Raw genomic sequence first — 23,961 nt, forward strand, 5'->3', positions numbered from 1 at the left:
CTTTGGCCTGGGCCATTTCTCACTTTGGAACATCGACTAAAAGTCTCTTTGTCCCCGGCTGCTGCCTCACAAGTCAGCCCTCCCATTGCTTCCCAACTGCTCACATAGGCCCTGCTGAGTCCCAAGCCAGAGGCCTATCCTCTGCACCTGATGTTCTAGACTTCCTCACACCGCTTTGTGGTTATGCTTCCATGGCTGTTCCCAAACCTGTCAGTTTTTCAGGAGAGGGACGACTGCCTATCTCCAGTCCCCAGCTTCTTTTACAGGGCTGGGCATGTAGCTGGTATGCACTGGCTGTTTAATGAGCGAATGAGTGAGTGAAAAGAAAATTACTGCTTTCTGGAAACCTCAAATCCATCCTGGGGATTCCCTGAGGTTAGACAGGGTTTGGGAGTGGAAAGAGTCTGAGCTTTTTCTGGAGTTAGGCCAACTCCACTTCCATCCCTGGCTTGGCCTCTAAGGCCCTAGGAAGGTTACTCAGCTCTTGCTGTGTCATCTGTGAAATGGGCTTCAGGACAGTTGCTTCCCAGGGTTAGGAGTGATGAGCTGTGCCTCTCAGCAAATGCCTAGTACAGGCTTCACAGTAGGTACCACCATGGAGTGCAGGGCTGGGGGACAGAAGCTATTGCCCTGGCATGATTTCTTCAATGAGGTCTTTATAGTACATGTGACTACTTTGCAGTATAAATGTCTATGGGATCAATGACACCTATATATCAGGCATCAATTCCAAACACCTTATCCAACCACATAAAAACAGTTTGGGGACAGCTTAACTATGGCTCAATGTGATCAAGAGTCAGGGGCATTTGATCTGCTCAGAACTGTTTACTCTTGGTTCTTTGGTCTGAGCGGAAACCATGGCAACGGCTGGTTCTGAGGCATAGTTATGCAAGAGTACAGCTGGAAGAACCGAAAGCGAGCTGGAAAGAGAAGAAGGCGCAGCCTGCTCAGTGGATGTGTATCACAGTGGTCCCTGGGTTTGCTCGCCGGATGGCGACCGACCGGCTCTTCATGTCATCCGAGTGCTCACACGAGCCACAGGACAATTGATAATTTTGACAGATGCAGGGATCATACTGCTTTAACTTCCTTCCCCCACCCTGCATTGCAATCGATTGGAATTCCAACAATTTTCAAAAACACAGGCACCTGTGCTTTCAAACTAAATCTGCTCACTCTAAGGCCTGCGACTCCTCCGTGCAGCTGCCAACTCTGAGGCCCTCATGCAGCTGGCAGCACTCTCTCTCTCCGGGTCAACATCCAGTTTCAGGAGGTTGAAGCAGCTTTTATTACAGTGAAATGATATGAACGATAACAGAAGCTATGCAGGTGGGTATTGGATTTCTCCCCTCCCCCACACCAACAGAATACGAATCTCCCTCCTCTGAGGGTGTCAGGCCCTCCCAGCTGACCCCATGGGCACTCTCCAGTGAAGCCACATTCAGTACTGCCCTTACACTGTGTTCTGCCCCATCCTTTGTTTTCACATGCAGAGGCAAGCAGCGGAGTCGAGGAGCAGCCTCTGAAGGACTGGGGGAAAGGGCTTTTCACTGCAGCCAGCTCACTGAGGGAGCTAGAGAAGAATCACCTCAAATTTGCTTCAGGTTGGCATGATGGCGCAAGCCTGGGAGGCTGAGGCAGGGCTGACAGGAGCTGGAACCAGCCTATGTTTCCTTGTAAATTTTAGGTCAGTCTGCCCCCAAACAAATTTCATACTCTTTTTCTCTCTCCTCCCTCCCCGTATTAGGTAGCCATGGCTGGCCAGATACTTGCTATGTAGACCAATCTAGCCTTGAACTCACGGAGATCCAGCTGCCCGTCTTCTTACTGCTGGGATTCAAGGTGTGCCCCACGGTGCTTGGCTCCATACAGTTTTACATATTATAAACACTCAGTGTGAGTATTACCAAGCTACACTGGTTGTTTTATTATCTAATGAGCAGTTGTATGTACTAGGTACGGTCCTTAGCATTCAGGGTGCAGAAACCCTTCCCAGGTGGTGACATGAATTTGTATATCTTGAGTTTCCCAGTGTGTTGGAAATGGGACTACGAAAGACTCCTCCCGTAGGAATTGTAAACTCATAAGTATTCAGATGTGGTTGTACACACCTTTAATCCCAGCACTAGGAAGGCAGAGGCAGACAGATTTCTGTGAGTTTGAGGCTCGCCTGGCCAACACAGCAGATCCCAGAATAATAAGAGCTATATAGAGACATTTTATAAACAAACGAACAAACAAAAAATCACTCCCAAAACAACAAACACCCGCCAACATACAAAAATACCTAAAATACTCACTACATGGTGGGGTACACCTTTAATCTCAGTGCTGAAGTTCCAGGCCAGGCTGGTCTACAGGATGAGTTCCAGGCCAGCCAGTGCTACAGGGTAAACCTACCCCCCAAAGCCACCCCCATCACCAAAAACAAAAGCAAACAGTCTTTTAAACAACACTCAGTACAGAAGTATGTTGGGTTCTTTGTTCTTTTGCTTTGAGAAAGGATTTTCCTTATGTAGTCCAGGCTGGCCCTGAATTTGGAATCCTCTTGCTTCAGTTCCCAAGTGTTCATTTCTCAACTTACATTTTAAGAACCACGTACTTCAGTAAGGATCATTAAATTTAGTTGTTTGAATATTTTCGTGTTATTTTGCCTTGGCCTTAAGCATATACCTTTGAAAACCATATAAAACATTAGGAAAATGCTTCTAAATTAGTGACACTTCTGTCCCACTGTACCTTAGCATAGCAAGGAGCCAGCAGTGCACCACAGAATGGCATTTTGGACCCTGAACCAAGAAGAAAAGGTGAAACGGCACTGGGCTGTGAATGAATCAAAGTTGCCACACCTGACCCAGTTTCAGGAGAGAAGCCAGCTCATGCTGGGGATGGGGAAACGGGATCACAGTGATTCCCGGTAGCAAGGCATAATCGGGCTGTTGGCAAGCTCTTTCCAGAATGCGGGCCCCACCTACACCTTAGAACAGTCTTCTGCTCCGGGAGTTACCTGCGACTTCAGGGAGGATATGGTGTCCTCGAGCTCCTGCCTTAGAGATGCCGGCATCAAGCCTTTGAACTTTGTTTCATATTCTTGTCGGATGTACATCATCTAAAATGGAAAAATATCGTCTGTACACCACACATGACTGCTTTGAATTTGAGACATTTTAGAAAAATATTTATTACCCCAAACAGTTTCCTACCTTTATTGTCAGAAAGTATCTAATAACATGGCATGGAACTAAAGAATTTTATACGTTGGTAAGTCGCCTGGCTTGAGCATGAGATTCTGGTCCAGATGGACCCTGGAATGATACTCCTTTTCTCTTTAAATCCCTCTTCACTAAGGTGGCTCACTTGAAGTTCTTGTATCCAGCCAAGATTCAGCTCCCAGTGCGGATGTGAGACTTACTACTGCCTCTACAGCTCCACTTACAGGGCATCCCACACCCTCTTCTGGCCTCCGCCAGGCACGCACATGGTGCACACACCTTCATGGAGGCAAAACACTCACACGTAAAATAAAAACAAATGAATCTTCAAAAAGGGCAAGTCCCTGTTAGCACAGTTTTCAGTTTTCTGTTAAGTAAAACACCATTCTTTTATCTCTGCTTACGGGGCAACCCTGTGCCAACCCTGAGGCCTTTTCTGCACCAGGATGACAGGACTTCATTGTAGTTGGGGACAACTCATAGCATGCCTTTGGTTTGACTGACATTCTCTGAGATTACTGGGGGATTCACGGGGTGCTGAGGATGCCAACGCTGTGGGATCTGCACAGCAGGGTCCCCGAGCCTCCAACATGACGGAATGGTGGTGTGCCCATCACTGGGCACTGGTGGCTCTATTAACCTTCAAGATCTAAAGGATAAATGAGGGTTGTGGAAGTGACAGCTTTGGAAGACTTGCCTGGGTATCACACGAATGTGCATGTACAAATAGCAGTGGCTTCCTACAGCCCTTTTCCCTGTAGCCTAAGACGTAACGTTATTTTAACACTGACTTTACGCATTCTGTGTGAGTTAACATAATGCTAAAGCTGAATTGCAGGGAACCCTATCCACAGTCCATCAAACAACTGGAAACAGAGAGTTACACCAGGGAAATGCATGCGACCCCTGAATTCAGGTGGGCAGGGCAGGGCAGGCCTACAGATTTGCTGGGATTAATTTAAAGTCACTGACTGTCCTGCAAGTCCAATTCTTCTTTCACTAAATGAGTTCAGGAAGACATGTGTTACAGCGACTATTTCCATCACCTTAAGTCCCCTGGCAGCTGTGCGAGAGCAACGCTTTTAACCTGTGATCTCAGAGGAGATCGTGGAAAACAAACACACAGACAAACACACAAACACACAGACAAACACACAAACAAACACACAAACACACAGACAAACACACAAACAGACCAAAATCTGGCAACAGTAACATTACCTCAAGCCCTCTAAGGTGCGCTGGGCAGCCCTTGCCTGTGCTGCATCTCTTGACCCCTGCAGCCCTGGTTCTGAACACATAACAGATACCCTTTGCACATCACACCAGCGTCCCTCAACACTGTCGGAGACAACAACGGCTCAGAGTCAAGGCTGTCATATGCAGTGTTTGCACTGCACATACAGTCTTCTGCTCTTACAGAGATACAATGATTTGATTACAGAAAACAAAGACTTTTAGTATTTTACTATTGTCATTCCTCAGCATGTATTAAATTAGTATCTTTGAAAACATTATTTTTAAAGATATTTTACAGATGCATTTTTATCTATGTGCAGTGTGTCTGTGTGAGTATATAACCCTTGCGCATGGGTTCCTATGAAGGCCAGAAGACGGCCCTGGACTTGGAGTTGCAGATGGTTTTGAGCTTACAACATGGGATCTGAAAACTGAACTCCGGTCATCTGGAGGATACCAGTGATTTGAACCTCTAAAACATCTCTCTAACCCTACAGACCCTTTCTTCATGTGTAAGTGTGGTGGGTGCAGGCCATGTTCCATATGTAGAGTCGGAAGACAGCTCTGCAGAGTCGATTGTCTCCTCTCACCTTTATCTGGATTCCAGATACTGAACTGAGGTGGCCAACTGCCATGGTACCCGCCACTAGCCTTCACCTGCTAAGCCACGTGGCCTGTCAGTTTACTATACTTTAAACTGTGTTGGGTTAGAATGTCTGATCTTAAAAACTGTCCAGTTGTTGACTTTCATGAAAAATCATTAACAAATTTTGTCTTAGGATTAAAATAGAATTTCCAGCAATTTCTGATAGGGTGAGAATTCTCATTACTGACTATTATAAAGTAAAAAAAATTGATACTTTGAAAAACATAAGAGGATTTTCTATATCATGCTGTATCAAATATTTAGCAAAGATAGAACTATTTATATGCAAGTAAATAATCACATCTATTTCATTAGTATGTAAAATTGCTTTTGTCTTTAGTAAATGGTAAAATTACATGTATACCAAAGACTTGTTTTAAAGTAAATTTATTTTTGATTTAATATTGGTAAATGTTTGTATATCTATTTTACATATCTATATAACTAATGTTACATAAAATCTCTCAGGTAAAAAGGGATGTAAGGGAAAAGAATAAAAGTTTATAATATAAGTTTCTTTTAAAAAATTGTTATTTGTATTTGTGTGTATATGCATATGTATATGAACATATGTGTCCAGGGGAAAAACAAAATATACACTTTATAAACCATGTCTTTTGGACAGCATTTGCTGAGATTTCTTAGGCTAATAGTTTTCGTCAACACCTGAAATTTTGCGTTCTAGTTTAAAAACTGGACTAAAATGCTTTATTTTGTGCATCTCTATTAAGGTCTGCCTCCTTACTAGGATATGTAAAGGGCAACTTGGCTGGGTATAAAAATGCTTCACTTCTACTTTATTTCTTTCTGAAATCTTTTCCCCACCCATGTCTTTCTTTTTTAAAACTCAGTGTGTGAGATTTTCCTCTTTTAAATTTATATTTATTTATTTGCTTATATCCCAGACATTTTTCAACATTTAGTGATTATCCATGTATTTCTGCGTACTGCAACTTCATACTTTGTCTTATAATTTCAGGGAATTTGAGTGAATTAAAAAGAGCCCCTGGAAAATGTAAAATGACCTCACTTAAGAGAGAGACTTCCCATCAGAAAAATATTACTACTCTGCATTTGCATCATTATATTAAGCAGAATCTTGTTGCTTTAATAAAAATCATGAAAAACTTTAGACATTATGTTTTTATTCTTGGCTTGGAGCTCAACTTGTAGCCATGCTGGCCTTTAATTCACAGAGACTAGCTTGCCTCTGCCTCCTGAGTGCTGGAATTAAAGCCGTGCATCACCAAGCCCAGCCCTGGCACCTATTTTTATATACTCTGTTCTATAGTTTAATACATCATTTCAAATGCTAAAATATTTCTTGTACCAGCAAAGGAAAAGGAAGTCACAGCCTATTAGAATAGCGTCCTTTATTACACACCTCTGTCTTTCCTAGCATAGGAGAGACAGGCATGCACAACTGATACCCTTCCTGTATCCATATAAGAAAGGTTTATTTTTATTTTATGTGCATGATTGTTTTGCCTGCATGTATATCTGTGCATCATGTGTGTGACTGGGGCTTGTGGAGGCCAAACAAGGCATTAGATCCCCAAGAATGGAAAGATGGCTATGAGTTGCCCTGTGGGTACTAGGAACTAAACTCGGGTCTTTTGGAAAACCAGCCAGTACTCTAACCACTGAGAAAGCTCTTTTCTCAGTCACTCCCCTTACTGTCCTATTGCTTTAAAAATTTAACATACTAAAGATTTGAACATGACAAAAATCTATACTGCGCTGTACTTATTAATCTAAAATAAGAGATTTATAAATCTCCCTAAATACACATTTCCAAGTTGTGTCAGGTTTAGAATGAAAGCTAAATACTTCAGTGGATTTGGTGTGAAATAATGAGATAAACCTCTAGGCCAACCATGAGACATTGAGTGCTGCTACACCACTCTCTCCTTTCTGCCTCCTGACATTTCTTCCAATGTTGATTATGGCATAAACCTCCCTTACAATAGACTAAGAAGCAAGAGAAGGCAGAACTGACCTAATCAAAGGGCTCGATGGACATACAGCATTTGACAAAAGGGTAAAATTGGCACATGTAACTCATACAGATGGGCTAGTGGGATGGGCTAGTTAGATGTTTGCCACCAAGTCTGATGATCTGCATTGATCCCCATGTCCCCATATGGCAGAGAGGACAGATTGTGCTATGCCAGGCTTCCTTGTCTGTATGTGGGTGACTCTGTCTCTGTCTCCCATCTTAGAGCAGGCATGCTGTGATTACAGATGTGGACCGCTGCATCAGGCTTCTGTTTCTTAGCGAGTATTGGGGATTGAACTCGGGTAGTGCATTTACCGTCTGAGAGATCTCTGTAGCGCTAGACTTTTTTTTTTTTTTTTTTTTGGTTCTTTTTTTTCGGAGCTGGGGACCGAACCCAGGGCCTTGCGCTTCCTAGGAGCTAAATCCCCAACCCCATAGACTCTTTCTTACTTCAGGGAAGTTTGCTGCTGCGTCTGCCCCCACCCTCTGGATCCTGAGGGTTCTCTTCTAGGTTAATGGTAAGAAAGCTAGTTGTGGGGGCTGGAAGTCAGAGATCAGAGGCTGCATGGCCCAGTGTATAAAGAGCGTCTCCTTGGTGATGTCCATGCATGTCTTTCTTTGCTGTGTACATACAATCGGACAGTGAGCTCTCGACTCTTCCTCTTCTATAACATAGGCCCTCATCCTGATTTAATTAGCTCCCAAAAGTCCTATCTGCAAATTCACTGAGGACTGAGGGCTCACCACATGTGTGTAAGCAGGCATTCAGTCCATATGGACAGATTGTCTCAGGTCTCTGCCTACAACTTGGGTCTGTAAGTGGCATTATTTGATGCCATGTGACTGGGTTTAAGGGAAGGATGTCAACTTAAAACTCCATCTCTGGATTGTATTTCTACCAATTAGAAACACAGGGAGGTTCATGGAGAAGAACTGATGATTTTGGTCATTGTGGACTGATTTGCTCGTGAACCCGTCCTTGGCTTATCAGAAGGCTGTAAAGCAAACAGACTGTGACTGGTGTGTGGATCACAGTGGGGGTAGAAGAGAGGAGGAGGAGACGCAGGCTCACAATATATACTGTGCTTTTAAAGAGAGGGGCATGGGTGAGCACCACGGTGGGCGGAGGCACAGTGAGCACTGTGGTGGGCAGGCTTTCCGGGGCTTTTGAAGGGCAGGCCAGAGGAATAGGCAGGAGCAGGGCACAGGAAGGGAGGTTAGCTACCTGCTATTGGAGATAATATAAACAGAAATGCAGAGGGTTTGTCTTTGTATAGCAAAGAAGTTTCTGCATTGGCACTTTAGAGGAGTGAGAATTTAGAACTTACATGTCTGACTTTCTGGTTTGAAGAATAAAAATGAAAGAAACAGTGTAAAAGATGATGCAAAAAAAAAAAACAAAAAACTGCAGTGCAGAGAAAATGCAATGCCTTCTAAGAAATGTCATCATTATCGGGGTTAAGGTGTGCTGTGTTGCCACAGCAACTGCCAAGGAAGATCCATTTTAGGAAGGGTGCTTGCTCCCTTTGCAGCACAGCGCATATGGCTTGAATCTCAAATATAAAGTGAAACGTAAAAGAACCATAATTTTCTTAACCTTTAAATATTCATTCCCAGCTCTTTCTGCAGTACACTCTGGGCTCTTTGTTTTAAAGGATGTCTCCCTGCGTGCAGCCGCTGGAAGTCCTCCTTTGCCTGTGCAGAGGGACCAGTTTCCAGCAAGAGGGAGGGAAGCAGTTCCTGGTTAGGCCAGACACCACCCAACCCTGCAGGCAAGCCAGTGGCTGGAGAGCTAAGCAGCTGCTAACCTCAATATTTAAAAGGTAGCATGGGATAGTTTTGGGAAATGGTGACCTTTTCAGTGTTTTGGTCCTATGGAAAGAATGGTGGCTTCAAAGTAACAGTCATTTGGATCTAGTGCTTTGATTACTGCTAAATGCTCTAAGTCAAATGATTCGCTAACATTAAAAAGAAAATGGAGGCCTGTTGAGGCTGCTTAGAATGATAACCCTCTTAGGAAAATGTGAGAGTGGCAAGATGTTCAAAGAGAAATTGACTAGTAACTGCCCAAGCCTGCTCATGAGCCAAAGATTCAAATACATAATAAACATTGAGGCCATGAAAGATTATACATGCATATTAAAATCTGAGGCAGCTGCATATAAGCTGTACAATTGGGCCTCACTGAGTGCTTGCACATGGCTATATGCGGCACCAGAAGCAGCTGGCAGCGTCTCACCTGGTGAGCAACAGGGACACATTACGTTGCTGTACACTTACCAGTCCTCTAGCAACTGGAATTCATCTTTCCTCTCTCTTCTCTGTCCCACCCAAGGTTGGAGAGAAGAGTGTGATGTCACAAATGACTGATTAAGGCTTGGGCACATGATCCAAGTCCTGGCACCCAAACTGACGAGCGGCACAAGGCATGGGCTCTCTGACCTCATCCACCAGCCTTCCCCCGGGGGATGTTGGTAATGTCACTGCTGTCTTGCCATAGTGGAGTGAAAAAGAGACCTGCGGTAAAGCCACTCCAGGGAAGATGGGCAGGAACCAGAGCGAGAACCCGGGCTCTTTAACAGACTGTTCCCGAAGCTGGGGTTTTTCTGAGCTACTCTAGGTTTTGTCAGTTGTGATTGGAATAGTCTAGAACAAAACAATGCAGACAAGCAAATATTAACTCGCATCATACATGGTGCATCCATTAGACCAAGGTCTGTGAATCTCAGTTTGCATGTTTACCAGTGTGGTAGTGCACGCCTGTCATTCCAGCCTCAAGATCCTAAGACAGAATCGCTAAGACTTCGAGGTCAGCCTGGGCTATAGAGAGAGCTGTCTTAACAAATACATAAAAATCAAAAACTCAAACAAACCCATTCGAACTGAAACCAAACCAAAACTTCATTCTGCAGACCAAGTTGGCTACCTGCCAGTTTGGTAAATAAAGTGTTTCTGGAACACAGGCTATTTCTGAGTGACCAGGGCAGAATTTAATAGTCACGGCAGGGCCCCTATGGCTCCTAAGCCTGAAAATATTTGCAACTTGGCTCTTCATACAAAGGTGGCTGGCTACTCCCTAAACTATATAAACTGTCAGTGGCACAGGGTAGAGGCTGTGTTAATTTTGCTGATGGCTGAAGCCCCAAGGCTTAGCATGGTGCCTGGCATATGGTGGCTGCTATTGAATGAAACCAATCCTCTGTTCCCACAACTGCTGGTGCTAAGTCGGTCTTTATCGGAAAATGACAGGATCCTCAGAAAGTCTAGGGTAAATTAATCACAAAAGCTCTCCCTAAATACAAAGAGTATTTCTTTCATCATGGAATTGCAGTTCTTAATCAGCACAGTGGCTATTAATAAGTAGGCCAGCTTCAAAGCTGAGAAAGTTGGAGGCAAACACCCAGGCCTACAGAGCTGCTGAGATCAAAAGGGATCTTGGAGATTCGAGGAGGGGAAGGCGGAGTTGGTTTCATCCACAGTTTCCTTCCACCCAGCCTTGCCTTCACGACTATCAGACTTTCTACAGAGGGGTGACAGGAGATGACCCAGGCCTCTTTCTTCTGTGACAAAATGCCAGATCTTTTCTGCCTAGAATTCTCTTTCTGTTCTCATTTTTCATGTTTCTTTTCCTAATAATATCACTCTCAATGTTTCTTCTTCGCCTAGGTTGGCGTGTCCTGTGAGCACGTCCCTCTCTCCATGAAAGGCTGACTTGGGTCTTAAAGACCCCAGCTATGCACAGGAGTGCTATCTGCAGAGGAGATGAGGATGATGCATGGAGGCTGGGAGGTAGACACTGAAGGGCATGCTGGGAGGTAGACACTGAAGGGCATGCTGGGAGGTAGACACTGAAGGGCTTGTATACCTGGAGAGTCAAGTCTCTATGAGCTAGAGGTCAATGATCTCTCAACTGTATAAAGCACAGCTCAGAAAAGGTTTGAGAACAATAAAGGTTGGAGGAGGGACATAGTGACTTTTACTTCTATTTACAGAGTCTGATCTTCTTAAGAGAGTGCTAGTTCTAGCTGGTCAAGACTAGACTTCCTGTTAAGGTAGTTTCTGTTATCTAAAATCTAAAAGCAAATGGAGAGTAGATGGAGGAAGACTCCTCAAGTTCATAAATGACTTTTAGTAAAGGACCCTGAAAGACTTGCAGGCTGAAGCTGGTGTTCAGTGTGGCTGAGGGGAGCTTGGAATTCCATTGATTCTTGGGTGCTGAAGTAGGTCAGAACAGTTGATATACAGTAAATGTGCAAGAGGCTAAACGGACAGCTGAGTAAGTAGTGGGACCTTGGAGTTGTGATGGGCAATAAAGGTCATGCCAACAGGGCTAGATTTAATGAATCAGGAAGAAGTTCAGAGAGTGAAAGAAAACTGCATTCACAAATATTTGTTACATACCAGATACTATAGAAGCACTGGACATATACTCTTACACACAGATTGTAAAAAATACTTTTAAATCTTTGCATAAAATCTGAAAGATAAGATATCATTACAGCCAACAAGGAAATGGCTCACAGCGGTAGCTGCTGCTAGAAGAGGAGAGAAACGATCCCTAACCCCGCACTGTCCTCTGCTAACTGGGAAGGAAGGAGAGGAAAGAATGAAGCTAGAATTACAGTGAAGGCGTCTCACAAGAGGGTTAGCCTGGGATCCCAGGGGTAGCTGCTACTGTCATCTCCCCAGGGATGTCACCTCCGAGGTCACAGAGTAGAAACTGACAGTGGCTTTGAGAACAGCAAGAGGCAGTGAAAGCAGAGTCTACACCTTAGCTAGTGTCTACACGGCACCTACTATAGGACAGAGTGGTCAGTAGGTGAAGTTGGCCTGAAGTGGTGTTAAAATGACATATGTGGGGCTGCCTTGCCTTTGTGTGATGCTCTGGAGACATGGTCATGAGGGAGTATGAGTACAGGACATGGGGACAGCCAGAAGTAGAGACTTAACAGCTACAAGCTAGAAGAGGGGGTTGAAGTTGAGAATGGAAGTGCTCTCTGACTGAGGAAGGACAGCACAGGACTCCACGGAGACATCCACATTTAGAATGGAGGAGAGAGGGAAGCAAGAGGCGCCAGGAATGCTACAGAGGAAGGATGGGCATATGTGTCTGGACAGTGAAGTGCATGGCTTGGGGTCTCATAAAAAACAGGGGCAGGCAGGTCACAGATGCAACTGAGAGGTCAAAGAGGCAAAAAATAAAACAAAACCAAAGACAGCAAACAACAAATACACACAACAGCAAAACCCAAACAACATCCTGGTGATTGTCTATCATGTGCCTTGAATGTCATTACACAGGAGAAACAGCGACCTAGGGGGCACATTACTCACAGGAGACCTTGGTGAGCAGTGGTGCTAGAAATAAAGGGGTTTTAAGATGGGATCAATCTTGATAAATAAAGTATTTCCTGTTTTGAAGCAAAACTTAAAATAAAAGGTCCCTGTCTAAATGCTAGTCAACTTTCATTCAGAATACCTGATTTAGTCAGAGATTTTTGACCTGATTTAAAGGCATTTTTCAAGAGGCAATCTATGACTGCTCTTTCTTTTCTGCATATTTAAATTCTTGACAGTTATAAAGAAGTTAAACCTCTCCCTCAAATTACCAATTATCTTCTTATGTTTGAGAAGGCATATGGTATCCTATACAAAACACAAAACAAGAATACAAAGGCAGCCATTGACTCACTGATGCACCCAGGACTTACTTAGGCAGCTCCAATTAACATTAATGAGGATTTTGTGCAGGAATCCCCTTACCTCCTCACTAAATGGAACAGAAATCCACAACCTCACAGCAGCCAACTTCAACATACCATTGTAAACAGTCACTGGATAAAGGCACGGGCCAGTCACTTTTGTACAACACAGGGAAGAGGATCTGCCTTTAGTTAAAAGTTTGGGAGCACAGCGTTTTCCAAATGTTCTATCTATCCTTCTGGAAACAGGCCTGATCAGGAATAATGAAATAAGAGGGATAACGGAAACTCCCAGGAGGTGACATTTGCTTTGGGCACAGAAGACTAAGTGGATCCTCCAGATGGATGGGCATAGGAGAGGCTGTTGCTGAGGAAGTGAGGAGGAGCAGGACAGGGCATGCCCATGGCTTCCTTTGCTTGGGGGATGGGGTCAGGAGTAAGCAGGCTGGGGATGATAGCTAGGACTGCGCTCATACCCAGGCCTCCTTGTTCTGAGGAAGTGGAAGAACTCATGATTTCTGATTAGGGACTGATGTCCTGATCCTCAGGATAGGAACAGAAACCTTACTGTGCTTTTTCTTCTTTCACTGATCTATCAGATGTTGATCTGATCTGTCACACTCAAGTAAAAACACAACAATGGTTTCCTCTAGCTCCAGGTTAAAGACTACTTCCTCTGTCCACATCATCCAAACTGTCATCATAACCTGAGCCCACCTCCCCAGCCTCATGCTCAAGCAATGACATTTCCCCCTGGGGTTTTTTTTTTGTTTTTTCCAGAGCTGGGGACTGAACCCAGGGCCTTGCACTTGCTAGGCAAGCACTCTACCACTGAGCTAAATCCCCAACCCCTTTTTTTTTTTTTTTTTTTTTTTTTTAACATAATTATCCATCTCTGGTTCATTATTGGCTCAGGCCCAGATTCTTAGCATAGCCAAGGCCCTGGGGTTTTTTTTTTGTTTTTTCCAGAGCTGGGGACTGAACCCAGGGCCTTGCACTTGCTAGGCAAGCACTCTACCACTGAGCTAAATCCCCAACCCCGCAATGACATTTCCTAGCATAGTCTTGACTACTTTTTCAAGACTTTCTGTCTATTCTTCTGAGTCCTCTATGCCTTTCTACCTCTCAAGTAGCGAGAGAACTTTCCATGCTCACAGACTGTACCCTCTACTATGATGCCCTGGTGTTTGGATCATCTCACAACTATGACTGTCACAGTGAAGATGACTGAAATGTGTTTTCTAAGTCCTAGGTAACTTGCTGCATTCTCATGGAAACTTTATACTTCATGGAACCTTCCTGAAAACTCCCCAGGGTATACTGACAGCTGTAGTGAAGACAGTAGGCTGGAGAAGTCACTGCTTCATCCAAAGACACTTAGTACCTGTGCTGGGAACGGGAACTAGGTCTTCTTTACCCTGAAGCCTCTGCTTTTACTTCACTGTCACATACTATTGTAATGATTGATTTGCATACCCCTTTCTTCTACTAGCAATGCGAGTTCCCTAAGGGGAAGTTCTGTGTTTAACTGGAGATCAATGGTATTTAAGAAGTAAATAAGATTAAATCGTTATTTCTTTGAAGTTTGAAAGAATTATATGGATTGTTTTTGCCAGCATAGAGGCATTTTTACTTTCTATAAGCTGGAGTGCACATGAAGCAGAACATCCCCCTGCATCTGGCCTCTTGAATCACCTGCTCCAGGTGAGGGGGAGTCTCTTTTAAGAGAGGACGATGTTTGTATTTTTCCAAGTTAGATCAACTGGTAATGAATACTAACTTGGCTTACTAGACTTAGATTTACTCAGAAGTATGAGAGTATGATAGGTACTAGGACCTTACTTTTAAAGATGTAAGTATAGGTGTACCTGTAATTCCAGCATTTGGAAGACTTGGTCTGGGTGACCATGAGCTTGAGGCCATCCTAGGCTACATAGTCAGTTCTAGGATATCCTGGGCTATAGGGTGGAAACGGCCTCAGGAAGCCAGTAATGAAAGTGAAAGCCATCAACAGACACGTTGCTTTTGACTTGATAATGCCAGGGCAGCCTTAAGAGACTGCACCGGGAGAGAGAGTCTCAGCTTTAGACTGAGCAAGAGGCTTCATTGGCTGATCTTTATTTCATGATCCTGTCTACTTGTGTGCTCTTTCAGGAATGTCTCTGCATTCTTTATAAAACGGTTGCCCAGATCTTTTAAAAACACATCAAACCAACAAAGGTCAAATAAAGAGCAGGCATATTTTGTTCTTTCAGTTGAAGGCATTTCTTTAATATTAAAAACTGTACTGAAATCTAGAAACAAATTTTAATGATGTCTGAATTCAGGCTACAGAATCGACAAAGCAAAAAGCACTTGAGGATCAGTGGAGGCTAAGGGCCATGGGAGCCTCACTGGGTAGCTTTTTCTTTGACTTCAATGGTGAAAGATTCACTATTTAAAACTAGGGGAAGAAAAAGTTCTAAATATTGTCACTCTCCATGTTTTTCGGCCTGTGTGGCTGTCATGTGGGAACTGGTAACTTCGGACTCCACAGTGAATTAATTCTTTCTCTTTATCCTGCATATGCATTTCAAACCAACATTGGCAGCAGAAACTCTAAGATGCAGGGATGGTGGTTAAGGATAGCATTTTATTTTGTATTATGGTATACTAACTTTCCTTCACCTTAGCTTTGAGAAAACCTGTTTTGCTTTTGTTTTTTTCTCTCTCCTTTCTTTTGATGAGTTAAATTATATTTCCTCTTTGTCATAGGAAGAGTTTTAAGACTAAGACAAGTGAGCCCAAGACCCAGTACAAAGGTGGCTTATGCAATGTTTGTTATGTTCAGTGATCTTGAAATAAGAACTGCTGTATTATGAACTTAGTTTAATCTGTACTTTAGCTGCTCCTTAAAGCAAAGTAAACGTTTGAAGGAACTGTAACTCCTTAGGCGTTCTGAAGTTTCTTATTCAGTCTACACAGAATATAGCTTGAGCTAGTTTGTGGCTCACGTGTGGTAGCTGTAAGAAGTGTAGGAGAAAATAAGGCCAGGGTGGTTGGATCAGGATCCGGTGGGCAATGCAGCAGGTCAGGTGGGCTGGCTGCTCTCAGACATGGAGGCCTGTGAGTACATCTTGGGACTTTGGGGATATATTCTTCTTCTTAATCGATTTCATCCTAGTTTACTGGTAGAGACGGGTATCTGGGTCTGGTGAAAATGGCTAGGATGGTGGAGTTGCCAGGGGAGACCCCACCATTACACCCCTTCAATTGGATACTTGACAGGATACCCCTCTTCATTTCCTTGATCAATGCTGAACAACTGGGTGAGGAGAATTAGGCTGGACTCTGCATAGAAAACAAAAGGGATCCACAAACATTACACATCCAGCTCTGGGGAAAGTGTAAATAGACTGGAAATTTGGGTGAAGGAAATCGTCTTTGGATCACGAATTGGTTGGAAAATCTAAGGGAAGAGGTGAGTCTTGAGGTGTGCCCCCAAAAGGGAGTAGCACTTGGATGGTGAGTTCTGGGTGAAGGAAAAGATGTGAACTAAGGCGCCATGAGTGTGGCTAGCGCAGGCTAGCCCAGTGATGCCCAGGGTGAGTGAGGAATGAGAAGAACTTTGAAGAGTGGGCATAGGGCTCAGATGCATGGGTTGGCACCGTCTGTTTTGAGCGAGGAGTGGGAGGATGACAGCTCTGATTCAGGACGTCTCGTGGATACTGGAGGAGGCCGAGAAGATGCCATTTCATCCGACACAAAGAGTTTAGGGATCAGAGATGTCAGTGGGGAGAAGGGGTTGGTGAACAGAACTGAGGTGATATTTTGATGAAGTGACAGAGCTAGATGGTGACATAGATGATAAAACCGCCAGGGAACAAGGAAGTCAGGGCAGGGGCTCCAAAGCAGGAGCCACAGAGGAACGCTACTTACTGTAGCTCAGCCGGCTTTCTTAGACAACCTTTCCGGGGTGACACCACCTACAGTCGGCCAGGCCCTCCAATATCGTTCATTAGTCAAGAAAATGTCCCAGGGGGCTCCCTACAGGCCATCTGATGAAGGCATTTTCTAAGCCAAGGTTTCTCTTCCCCAATAACCAGCTTGGGTCAAGTTGACAAAGGATTAGGCAACACACCCTCTACCCTCCACCTTTACTTTCTTTGGGTGCTGTGGTAAAATGCCACAAATGGAAGCAGATCAAACCATAAACCTGCTTCTCACAGTTCTAGGGGCTGCAGGTCTTCCTCCTGGGTCCTCACAAGTCAGAGACAAGATTCCTCTCCAGTCTCTTCTTAGAAAGGCTCGAATTTCATCATGACGGCCCCAAATGCTATACTGTTGCTGGTGGTGGTGGTGGTGGTGGTGTGTGTTTTGTGTGTGTGTGTGTGTGTGTGTGTGTGTGTGTGTGTGTGTGTGTGTGTGTGTGTGTGTGTGTGTGTGTGTGTGTGTGTGTGTGTGTGTGTGTGTGTGTGTGTGTGTGTGTGTGTGTGTGTGTGGGGACACAAACAAGTTTGGTCCACACCATCTCTCAATCTTAATGCTTCATTACAGGCTAGAAATACTTTGAGCTCCTCACTGTCTTTTTTAGGCCCAGCCGTATCAAGCTGCTGAGGTGAGCTGTGTAAGAAGGGGGCCATTAGCAGCCTCTCTCCTGCTGCTGGAGAGCACTGGACTCCTCACAATTGCAGACTGGGTGTGCTGTGGCCTCGTGACTCACATGCTACTTTGCTGCCGTCAATCAGTTCTCCGACAGGACTTCTGTCTCCTGACTCACTGCTCAGGGCCTGCTGGGGTCTATGAGCCTAGGACATCTATAGGAGCTTCTGAGGAGGGGAACTTTCTCTCTTCTGCTGATCTGAATCTGGGAAAATAGGTCCAAGAACTGAGAGCAATCGTCCTGCAGCTTTGAGACAGATAGCTTGAAGAGAAGGAAGCTGAGGAAAGAGAAAAGAAAAGGCAGAAAAGGAAAGAAATGAAGAAAAACTGGCTCTTGGTCATAGAATTTGAACTATCGCCTTAGGCTTCCCTTGAAGCCAACAGTGCTCAGTTACACGAGTCAAAATGTCTCATTGCTTAAACCGGCTTGAATTTCAAGCAGTTATTTCTAATAAATTGACTGGGGCCAAGGTTCCCTGCCAAGAGCCTAGGTTTCGCCCGCTATGGGCTGACCCAACCAACCCCTCCGTGAGGTAACGAGAACCTCTCAGTGTAAGGCAGCTGAACCCTAATGCTGCATCTCCAAACCCACGCTCACATTTTCAGCTGCCTCACCATTTCCATGCTCGTCTGTCCCACTCAATGGAACTCCTGAGCTAGTTTTCCTCCTGTTGACCCTGCTGCCTTTACCTAGGCTCCAAACACTAAAATCTTCTGATGCGGGGTCTTCCGGTCCAGTTCCCATTGCTGTCATGTGCTTGCTACAGAGAGTGAGTAAAGAACAGCAGCACACCTTTACTAGAAAGCTCGGTGGACCCGCTCTACTGCGGGACGCTCACGGCCTCTAGTTTAAGTGTGTGCACTTATCTTGTGGGACGCCTGTGTCTGGAAAGCCAGTACTGCTGTTGATCTTAATGACTGGTACCATTCAGGGCCCAATCACAATCATTTGGTGGAAGCTGTTGGAAGTACCCAGGGGACACCACGGAAAATAAGTTGATGCAAAGACAGGAGGGTCAGTTATTTGCTGTGTGTCTTACCTGATGCAGGCCATCAAAGAATTAACCGTAGGGAGTAACATGTAAATCAATAAAAGTAGCAAATGGGAGTGCTTAAGGCAGAGCCACTTTAAAAAAAGAAGTGCTCAAGCTACCAAAAACAAAACCAACTGCTTTGCAAAAGAAATTCGAATGGCTTGCTTTGTTTTTCCTGAAAAGCACTAATAACGACTGGGACCGTCGATTTGTGATTAGAGAGCGGCACACTGCACTTGCAGCTTTGTAATTGAGGCGACATTCTTTATAAATCATGATAGTCTGGCAAGGCACGCTCAAGGTGCTCTGGAGTCTTTGTACTTTTCTCTCCTTTATTTCAGATTTTATATGAATGAAACATGATGACTAATTCTTCTCTTTGGCTCCTTCAGGACATTATTTAAACACAGGCATCTGGTCCAAGGGAAATTTAATGCTAAGTCAGAGGAGGATTTGAAAAACAGTTTACATCTGGTTTTCCACTCCCCGTCCCTGGAAGGCTGTAGCTGGGATTGGGGGATGAGCTGCTGGCCCTGGGCTCCACGCTGGTGGGGCTGGTTCCTTTGGTGTAATGCACACCATGGTGCTCCTTTTTATAAGGGGAAGGATTAATGCCACCTTCTTTGTAGCAATGTCGTGACCTCTATAATGCTTCTTAAATTGAGGACAATGATGGACCCACCAAGCCTTAACATGTGATTTAAATCTGATCTGACAGTACTTAAACTCAGAAGTCCAGAAGGCTAATGGTTGAACAAGCTTGGGAAAATGTCCAGAGAACCAAAAGGAAGCCTGGTGAATTACAGAGAGAGCAATGGTGAGGGGATAAGATGACAATTCCTGAGCTGGTGTCTGACACAGGGATGGTCACTGCTATGCATCCTTTGTAGTGTCCAAGAAGGGAAAGTTTTATATTCCTGTCCCTGGTACATCTACAAGTTACTATATCAAGACTATGAGCTTTAAACACAGCCCTCTTACAAATGCACACAAACATACGCTTTGGAGAGGAATCTCAGAGAGGCTAAAGAAGAGCAGTGGCATTTTAGAGTGGTCAACAGATTTAAGTACAAGTATATTTTAATTTCTCACATGTAACTAGGTTAAAATGGAGGCAGATTAAGATCAGAGTATAAGGGCTGGAGAGATGGCTCAGCTGTTAAAGACTAGGCTCACAACCAAAAATATAAAAGATCAGAGTATAAGGTCTGTATACACAGTATAAACATAAACATCTAAAACCTAGAAGAACAAACTACACAGAGACGTGGTATCACCCGGGAGCCTAGCAGTTCAGCTGGTGGTGCAGTAGCAAGCTGCTTGCCCTCCAGAGCGGGGCCAGCCTGTGGCCCTCCTGTGTGCACTGGGAAGGACACACCCTGTTCAAACCAACCAATAGCAGTGGAAATGCTGCTCTTTGCTCTTTAGTTTGTGTTTACGTTGTCTACAACTCACACCTTGGAAACACCGTGCTGTCTGCTCCAACTGTCTCAGGGTACTTTTAATTATGAGCAGCCATTCAATACACGTGCTGAGCCGGCCTTCTGAGCTAAGCTGGGGACCTTCTACCCATCCCTGAGACCTCATTACCACAGTGACTTGGACTTCACTGCTCTTCTTTCCATGACTTTGATATCCTTCACCTGGGAAATCCTCTGCAGAACTAAATGTTTATATAATTCATAACACGAGCACAGGGTAAAGCAGAAAGCAACCCAACAGAACCACCCTGACGCTACCTGGCTCCATGTAGCTGTTTAGGGTCGACATTGCTGGGGTTACCTGTACTGAGAGCTGGAGTCCCTCTGACAGCACAGGCCCATCCCCGTCTGTCCTGGGTGGAACTGGAGGACGCCCTTTCCTCTGCGTGTCTGATACAATCTGATACAGCCCATCAGTCCCTGAAGTGTGTCCCATCCTTTCAGCCAAAGACAAGTTTGGACAGGCTCTGTCTGACGCTAGGCTAGCACTTGACATGAACTGTCAAATGATGCTCTCCTTGGCCTCAATGGCTTAGCATTGCTGGTCTTTCCGTCTTCTATAACATGTTCCGACACCCAAGATTCTTTTTTTTAAAAAAGATTTTTATTTATTATATAAAAGTACATTGTAGCTGTCTTCAGACACACCAGAAGAGGGCATCAGATCTTATTCACAACCATCAGATGGTTGTGAGCCACCATATGGTTGCCGGGATTTGAACTCAGTACCTCCAGAAGAACAGTCAGTGTTCTTAACCACTGAGCCATCTCTCCAGCCCTCTTTTTTTAATTTTAAAACTTTTTATTTCTTTTGAGATTATAGTAATATAGTTGTATCATTCCCCCTCCCATTTCTTCCCTCCAAGCCCTCCGTATACCCTAATTTTTTCTATTTCAAATTCATGACCTCTTTTTAAAGTTGTTGTTACATGCATATAGCTGGGCATGGTGGCACATGCATATAGCTGGGCATGGTGGCACATGCATATAGCTGGGCATGGTGGCACATGCCTTTAATCCAAGCACTAGGGAGACAGGCAGACAGACCTTTGAGTATGAGGCCTGCCTGGTGTACTTAGAAAGTTTTAGGTCAGCCAGGGTTATATAGTGAGTTCTTGTCTCAAAAAACCAAAACAGCAATAAAAATGATATACAAAATAAAAATATAATTCAATTTATGTTTTTTGTAACAATTTGATCTTCATAACTGTCATATATTTCTTTAAGATAATTATTGATTATATCTAATTCTTTTTTTAATTGGTTATTTTATTTATTTACATTTCAGATGTTGTCCCCTCTCCTGGTTTCCGCTCTGCAACCCCCCTCCCATCTCGCCTCCCTTTGCCTCTATGAGGGTGCTCCTCTATCCACCTGAAGACACCCGCCTCACCACTCTAGCATCCCCCTACACTGGAGCATCTGGCCTCCACAGGACCAAAGGCCTCCCCTGCCACTGATGCCAGATAAAGTCATCCTCTGCTACATATGCGGCTGGAGCCATGGACCAGCCCATGCATACACCTTGGGTGGTGGTTTAGAAAGATTGTTTTATTTTTCAACCCACGTTCTCCTAGCAAACTCTTCAGGGAAGGTCTAATGTTTAGCCATTTCAAGGTGTAAATTACAATAGAAAATCCAATTGAAAAATAAAAGTTTTGTTCTCTAATATTCCTACTATGACCTATAATTCTACTTTCCATTAGGGGTCGGGCAGGGGTCATTTTGGGAGAAAGGCAGATGGCCCTTCCATCTGTCTGTCTTAAAAGTCACATGATGAGGGGAAGACCAGTGCTGTTGTTTGGCTGTACTGACTAGTTTTTTCCTTAAACAAACTGTCATGATACCGAGCCTTCACACAGAGGCCTCCCTGGAAACCTGGGTTTTGAAGCAAGAAATTAAAGTTAAATCTCAAGTACCAGACTGAGTACTAGTAATGCTGAGTCAGTGGGAGGGGCAAAGAGGTGTGGCCTGGGATGGGACGTGAGTGAGAGCTAAGGTTAAGGGGATAACATGACTGAGACCACATTAACTCCCTCAAGGAGGAAAGGTGACATCAGCAAGGCAGAGAGAAGGAACAGCTGGAGGCAGTGGGGAGCAGAGACCACAGGGCAGGCAAAGTCCACAGCAATAAAGAGATGGGTAGAGGGAGCTTCTGAGAGGAAGAAAACCGGGATATCCCGCGTCAGGAGCACACTGCAAGCTCACTTAGAAGAGCCTCTTCCAGGTCACCACCCTTCAGAGGAAGACTCTTGTGTGCATCTTCTAGAACCAGTCAACAATGTTAACCTAGCCCAGAGTAGGTGTTCAGTAACTGTTTGTAAGTGTTCAAAAGAACTCGTTTCTCCCTCTAGTGTGGTGCATGTCCTTTGAGAGACACTGATACTTAAAAGAAGATTCAAAACCGTTTGCACTCTGTCCATTTCAAAGTGCACCTTAATCAGACTCTAGCAGGTGTGGCTGTCACAGCAGGACTCTCTCATTGGCAGGACAGCAACGTGCCACTGTCTTGCTACTTTCTGTTTGTTTTGTAATGGTTGCAATTTTAAAAATTCCTCAAAACTGCTATGTCCAGGAGGTTTTGGTTTGTGGCAGTATCTTATATAAACTGTAAACTGTTTTATCATGAAGAGTCACCCGTCTAAAAGCTGAACTCCACAACAGTGCTAAGTTTATAACACCTGCTGTGTTCTTCAGGCTTCATTTGACCTCACCTTCTCCCCAGTTCAGATTTTCCTAAATGTCACAGTTGTGAAGAAGGAGTGGTAACTGACCACAGGGCTGGGGTTGTAGCTCAGTGGCTGAAGCATGCTAGAGTACATGGGTTTGCTCTCTAGTACCAAAGAAAAAGGGGAGAAAAAGAGGTTAACCAACACAATTCTTACATTGATCGCAGTCAATTTTCAGCAAGCTTCATTAAAAGCCCATATACATACAGCCATCGAACCCAGATATTATTGCTGATGCCAAGAAGTGCATGCTGGCAGGAGCCTGATATAGCTGTCTCCTGAGAGGCTCTGCCAGAGCATGACAAATACAGAGGCGGACGCTCTCAGCCAACCACTGAACTGAGAATGGGGTCCCCACTGGAGGAGTTAAGAGAAAGGACTGAAGGAGCCAAAGGGGTTTGCAACCCCATAAGAACAATAATACCAACCAACCAGAGCTCCCAGGGACTAAACCAGCATCCAAAGAGTACACATGGACAGACTCTTGGCTCCAGCTGCATATGTAGCAGAGGATGGCCTTGTTGGGCACCAATGGGAGGAGAAGCCCTTGGTCCTGCCAAGGCTGGATCTCCTGCCCCCAGTGTAGGGGGATGTCAGGGCGGGGAGGTGGGAAGGGGTGGGTGGAGGGAACACCTTCATAGAAGAAGGGGGAGGGGGATCGGATAGGGGGTTTATGAATGGGAAACAGGATAACATTTGAAACGTAAATTAAAAAATATCCAATAAAAGAAAAGTTCAGTAAGATCCTAAAAAATAAGCTACTTTAAAGTTAATGAAAGTTCAGTAGAACCTACTTCAGAATTATGAGTCTGGCCACTCGGGGAATGAAGCTCTGTGTGCTCACTTAACTTGAATTCCTGGCCTGATTTCCCTCAATGATGAACAGCTACGAGCTATGGGATGAAACCAAGCCTTTTCTCACCAAGCTGGGTTTGGGCATGGTGTCTTCTCACAGCAACAGAAACCCTATTTGAGACAGACAGACAGCCCTCGATGCTACAGTCCAAGAGTTCCAGCAGGGGAGCTGGGCAGGGGTACGTGCGATTATGCAGTGGGGAAGACACTTCTTTAGCTTCTAAGTAGGGAGAATCTTGTACTTTGGAGATAGCCTTTTGCTCCGTGTCTGAGACTCCATGATGGGCACAAGAGGAAGGGGCCACAAGGTCCCTCTGAGAAAGAGGAGCTGAAGGAAGTGAGGCTCCTGCCTTACACCTGCCATAGCTTTCTGTGTCTTTGTTGGTAGGAGCTCCCGTGCCAGCACGAGAGGAGCTGTTC

At 44.6% G+C, this 23,961-nt stretch overlaps 1 protein-coding gene across 1 annotated transcript in view; it reads right to left on the reverse strand.

The window, feature by feature from the left end:
* Cep112 (centrosomal protein 112) overlaps positions 1–23,961 on the reverse strand; it is a 436,808-nt gene that overhangs the window by 375 nt on the left and 412,472 nt on the right. Inside the window, 1 exon segment of the mRNA XM_032914210.1 lies at positions 3,011–3,112. Coding sequence (XP_032770101.1) covers positions 3,011–3,112 — 102 coding nt within the window.

Source organism: Rattus rattus, chromosome 9, assembly GCF_011064425.1.
Source record: "Rattus rattus isolate New Zealand chromosome 9, Rrattus_CSIRO_v1, whole genome shotgun sequence".
In the NCBI taxonomy this organism is placed as follows: Eukaryota; Metazoa; Chordata; class Mammalia; order Rodentia; family Muridae; genus Rattus; species Rattus rattus.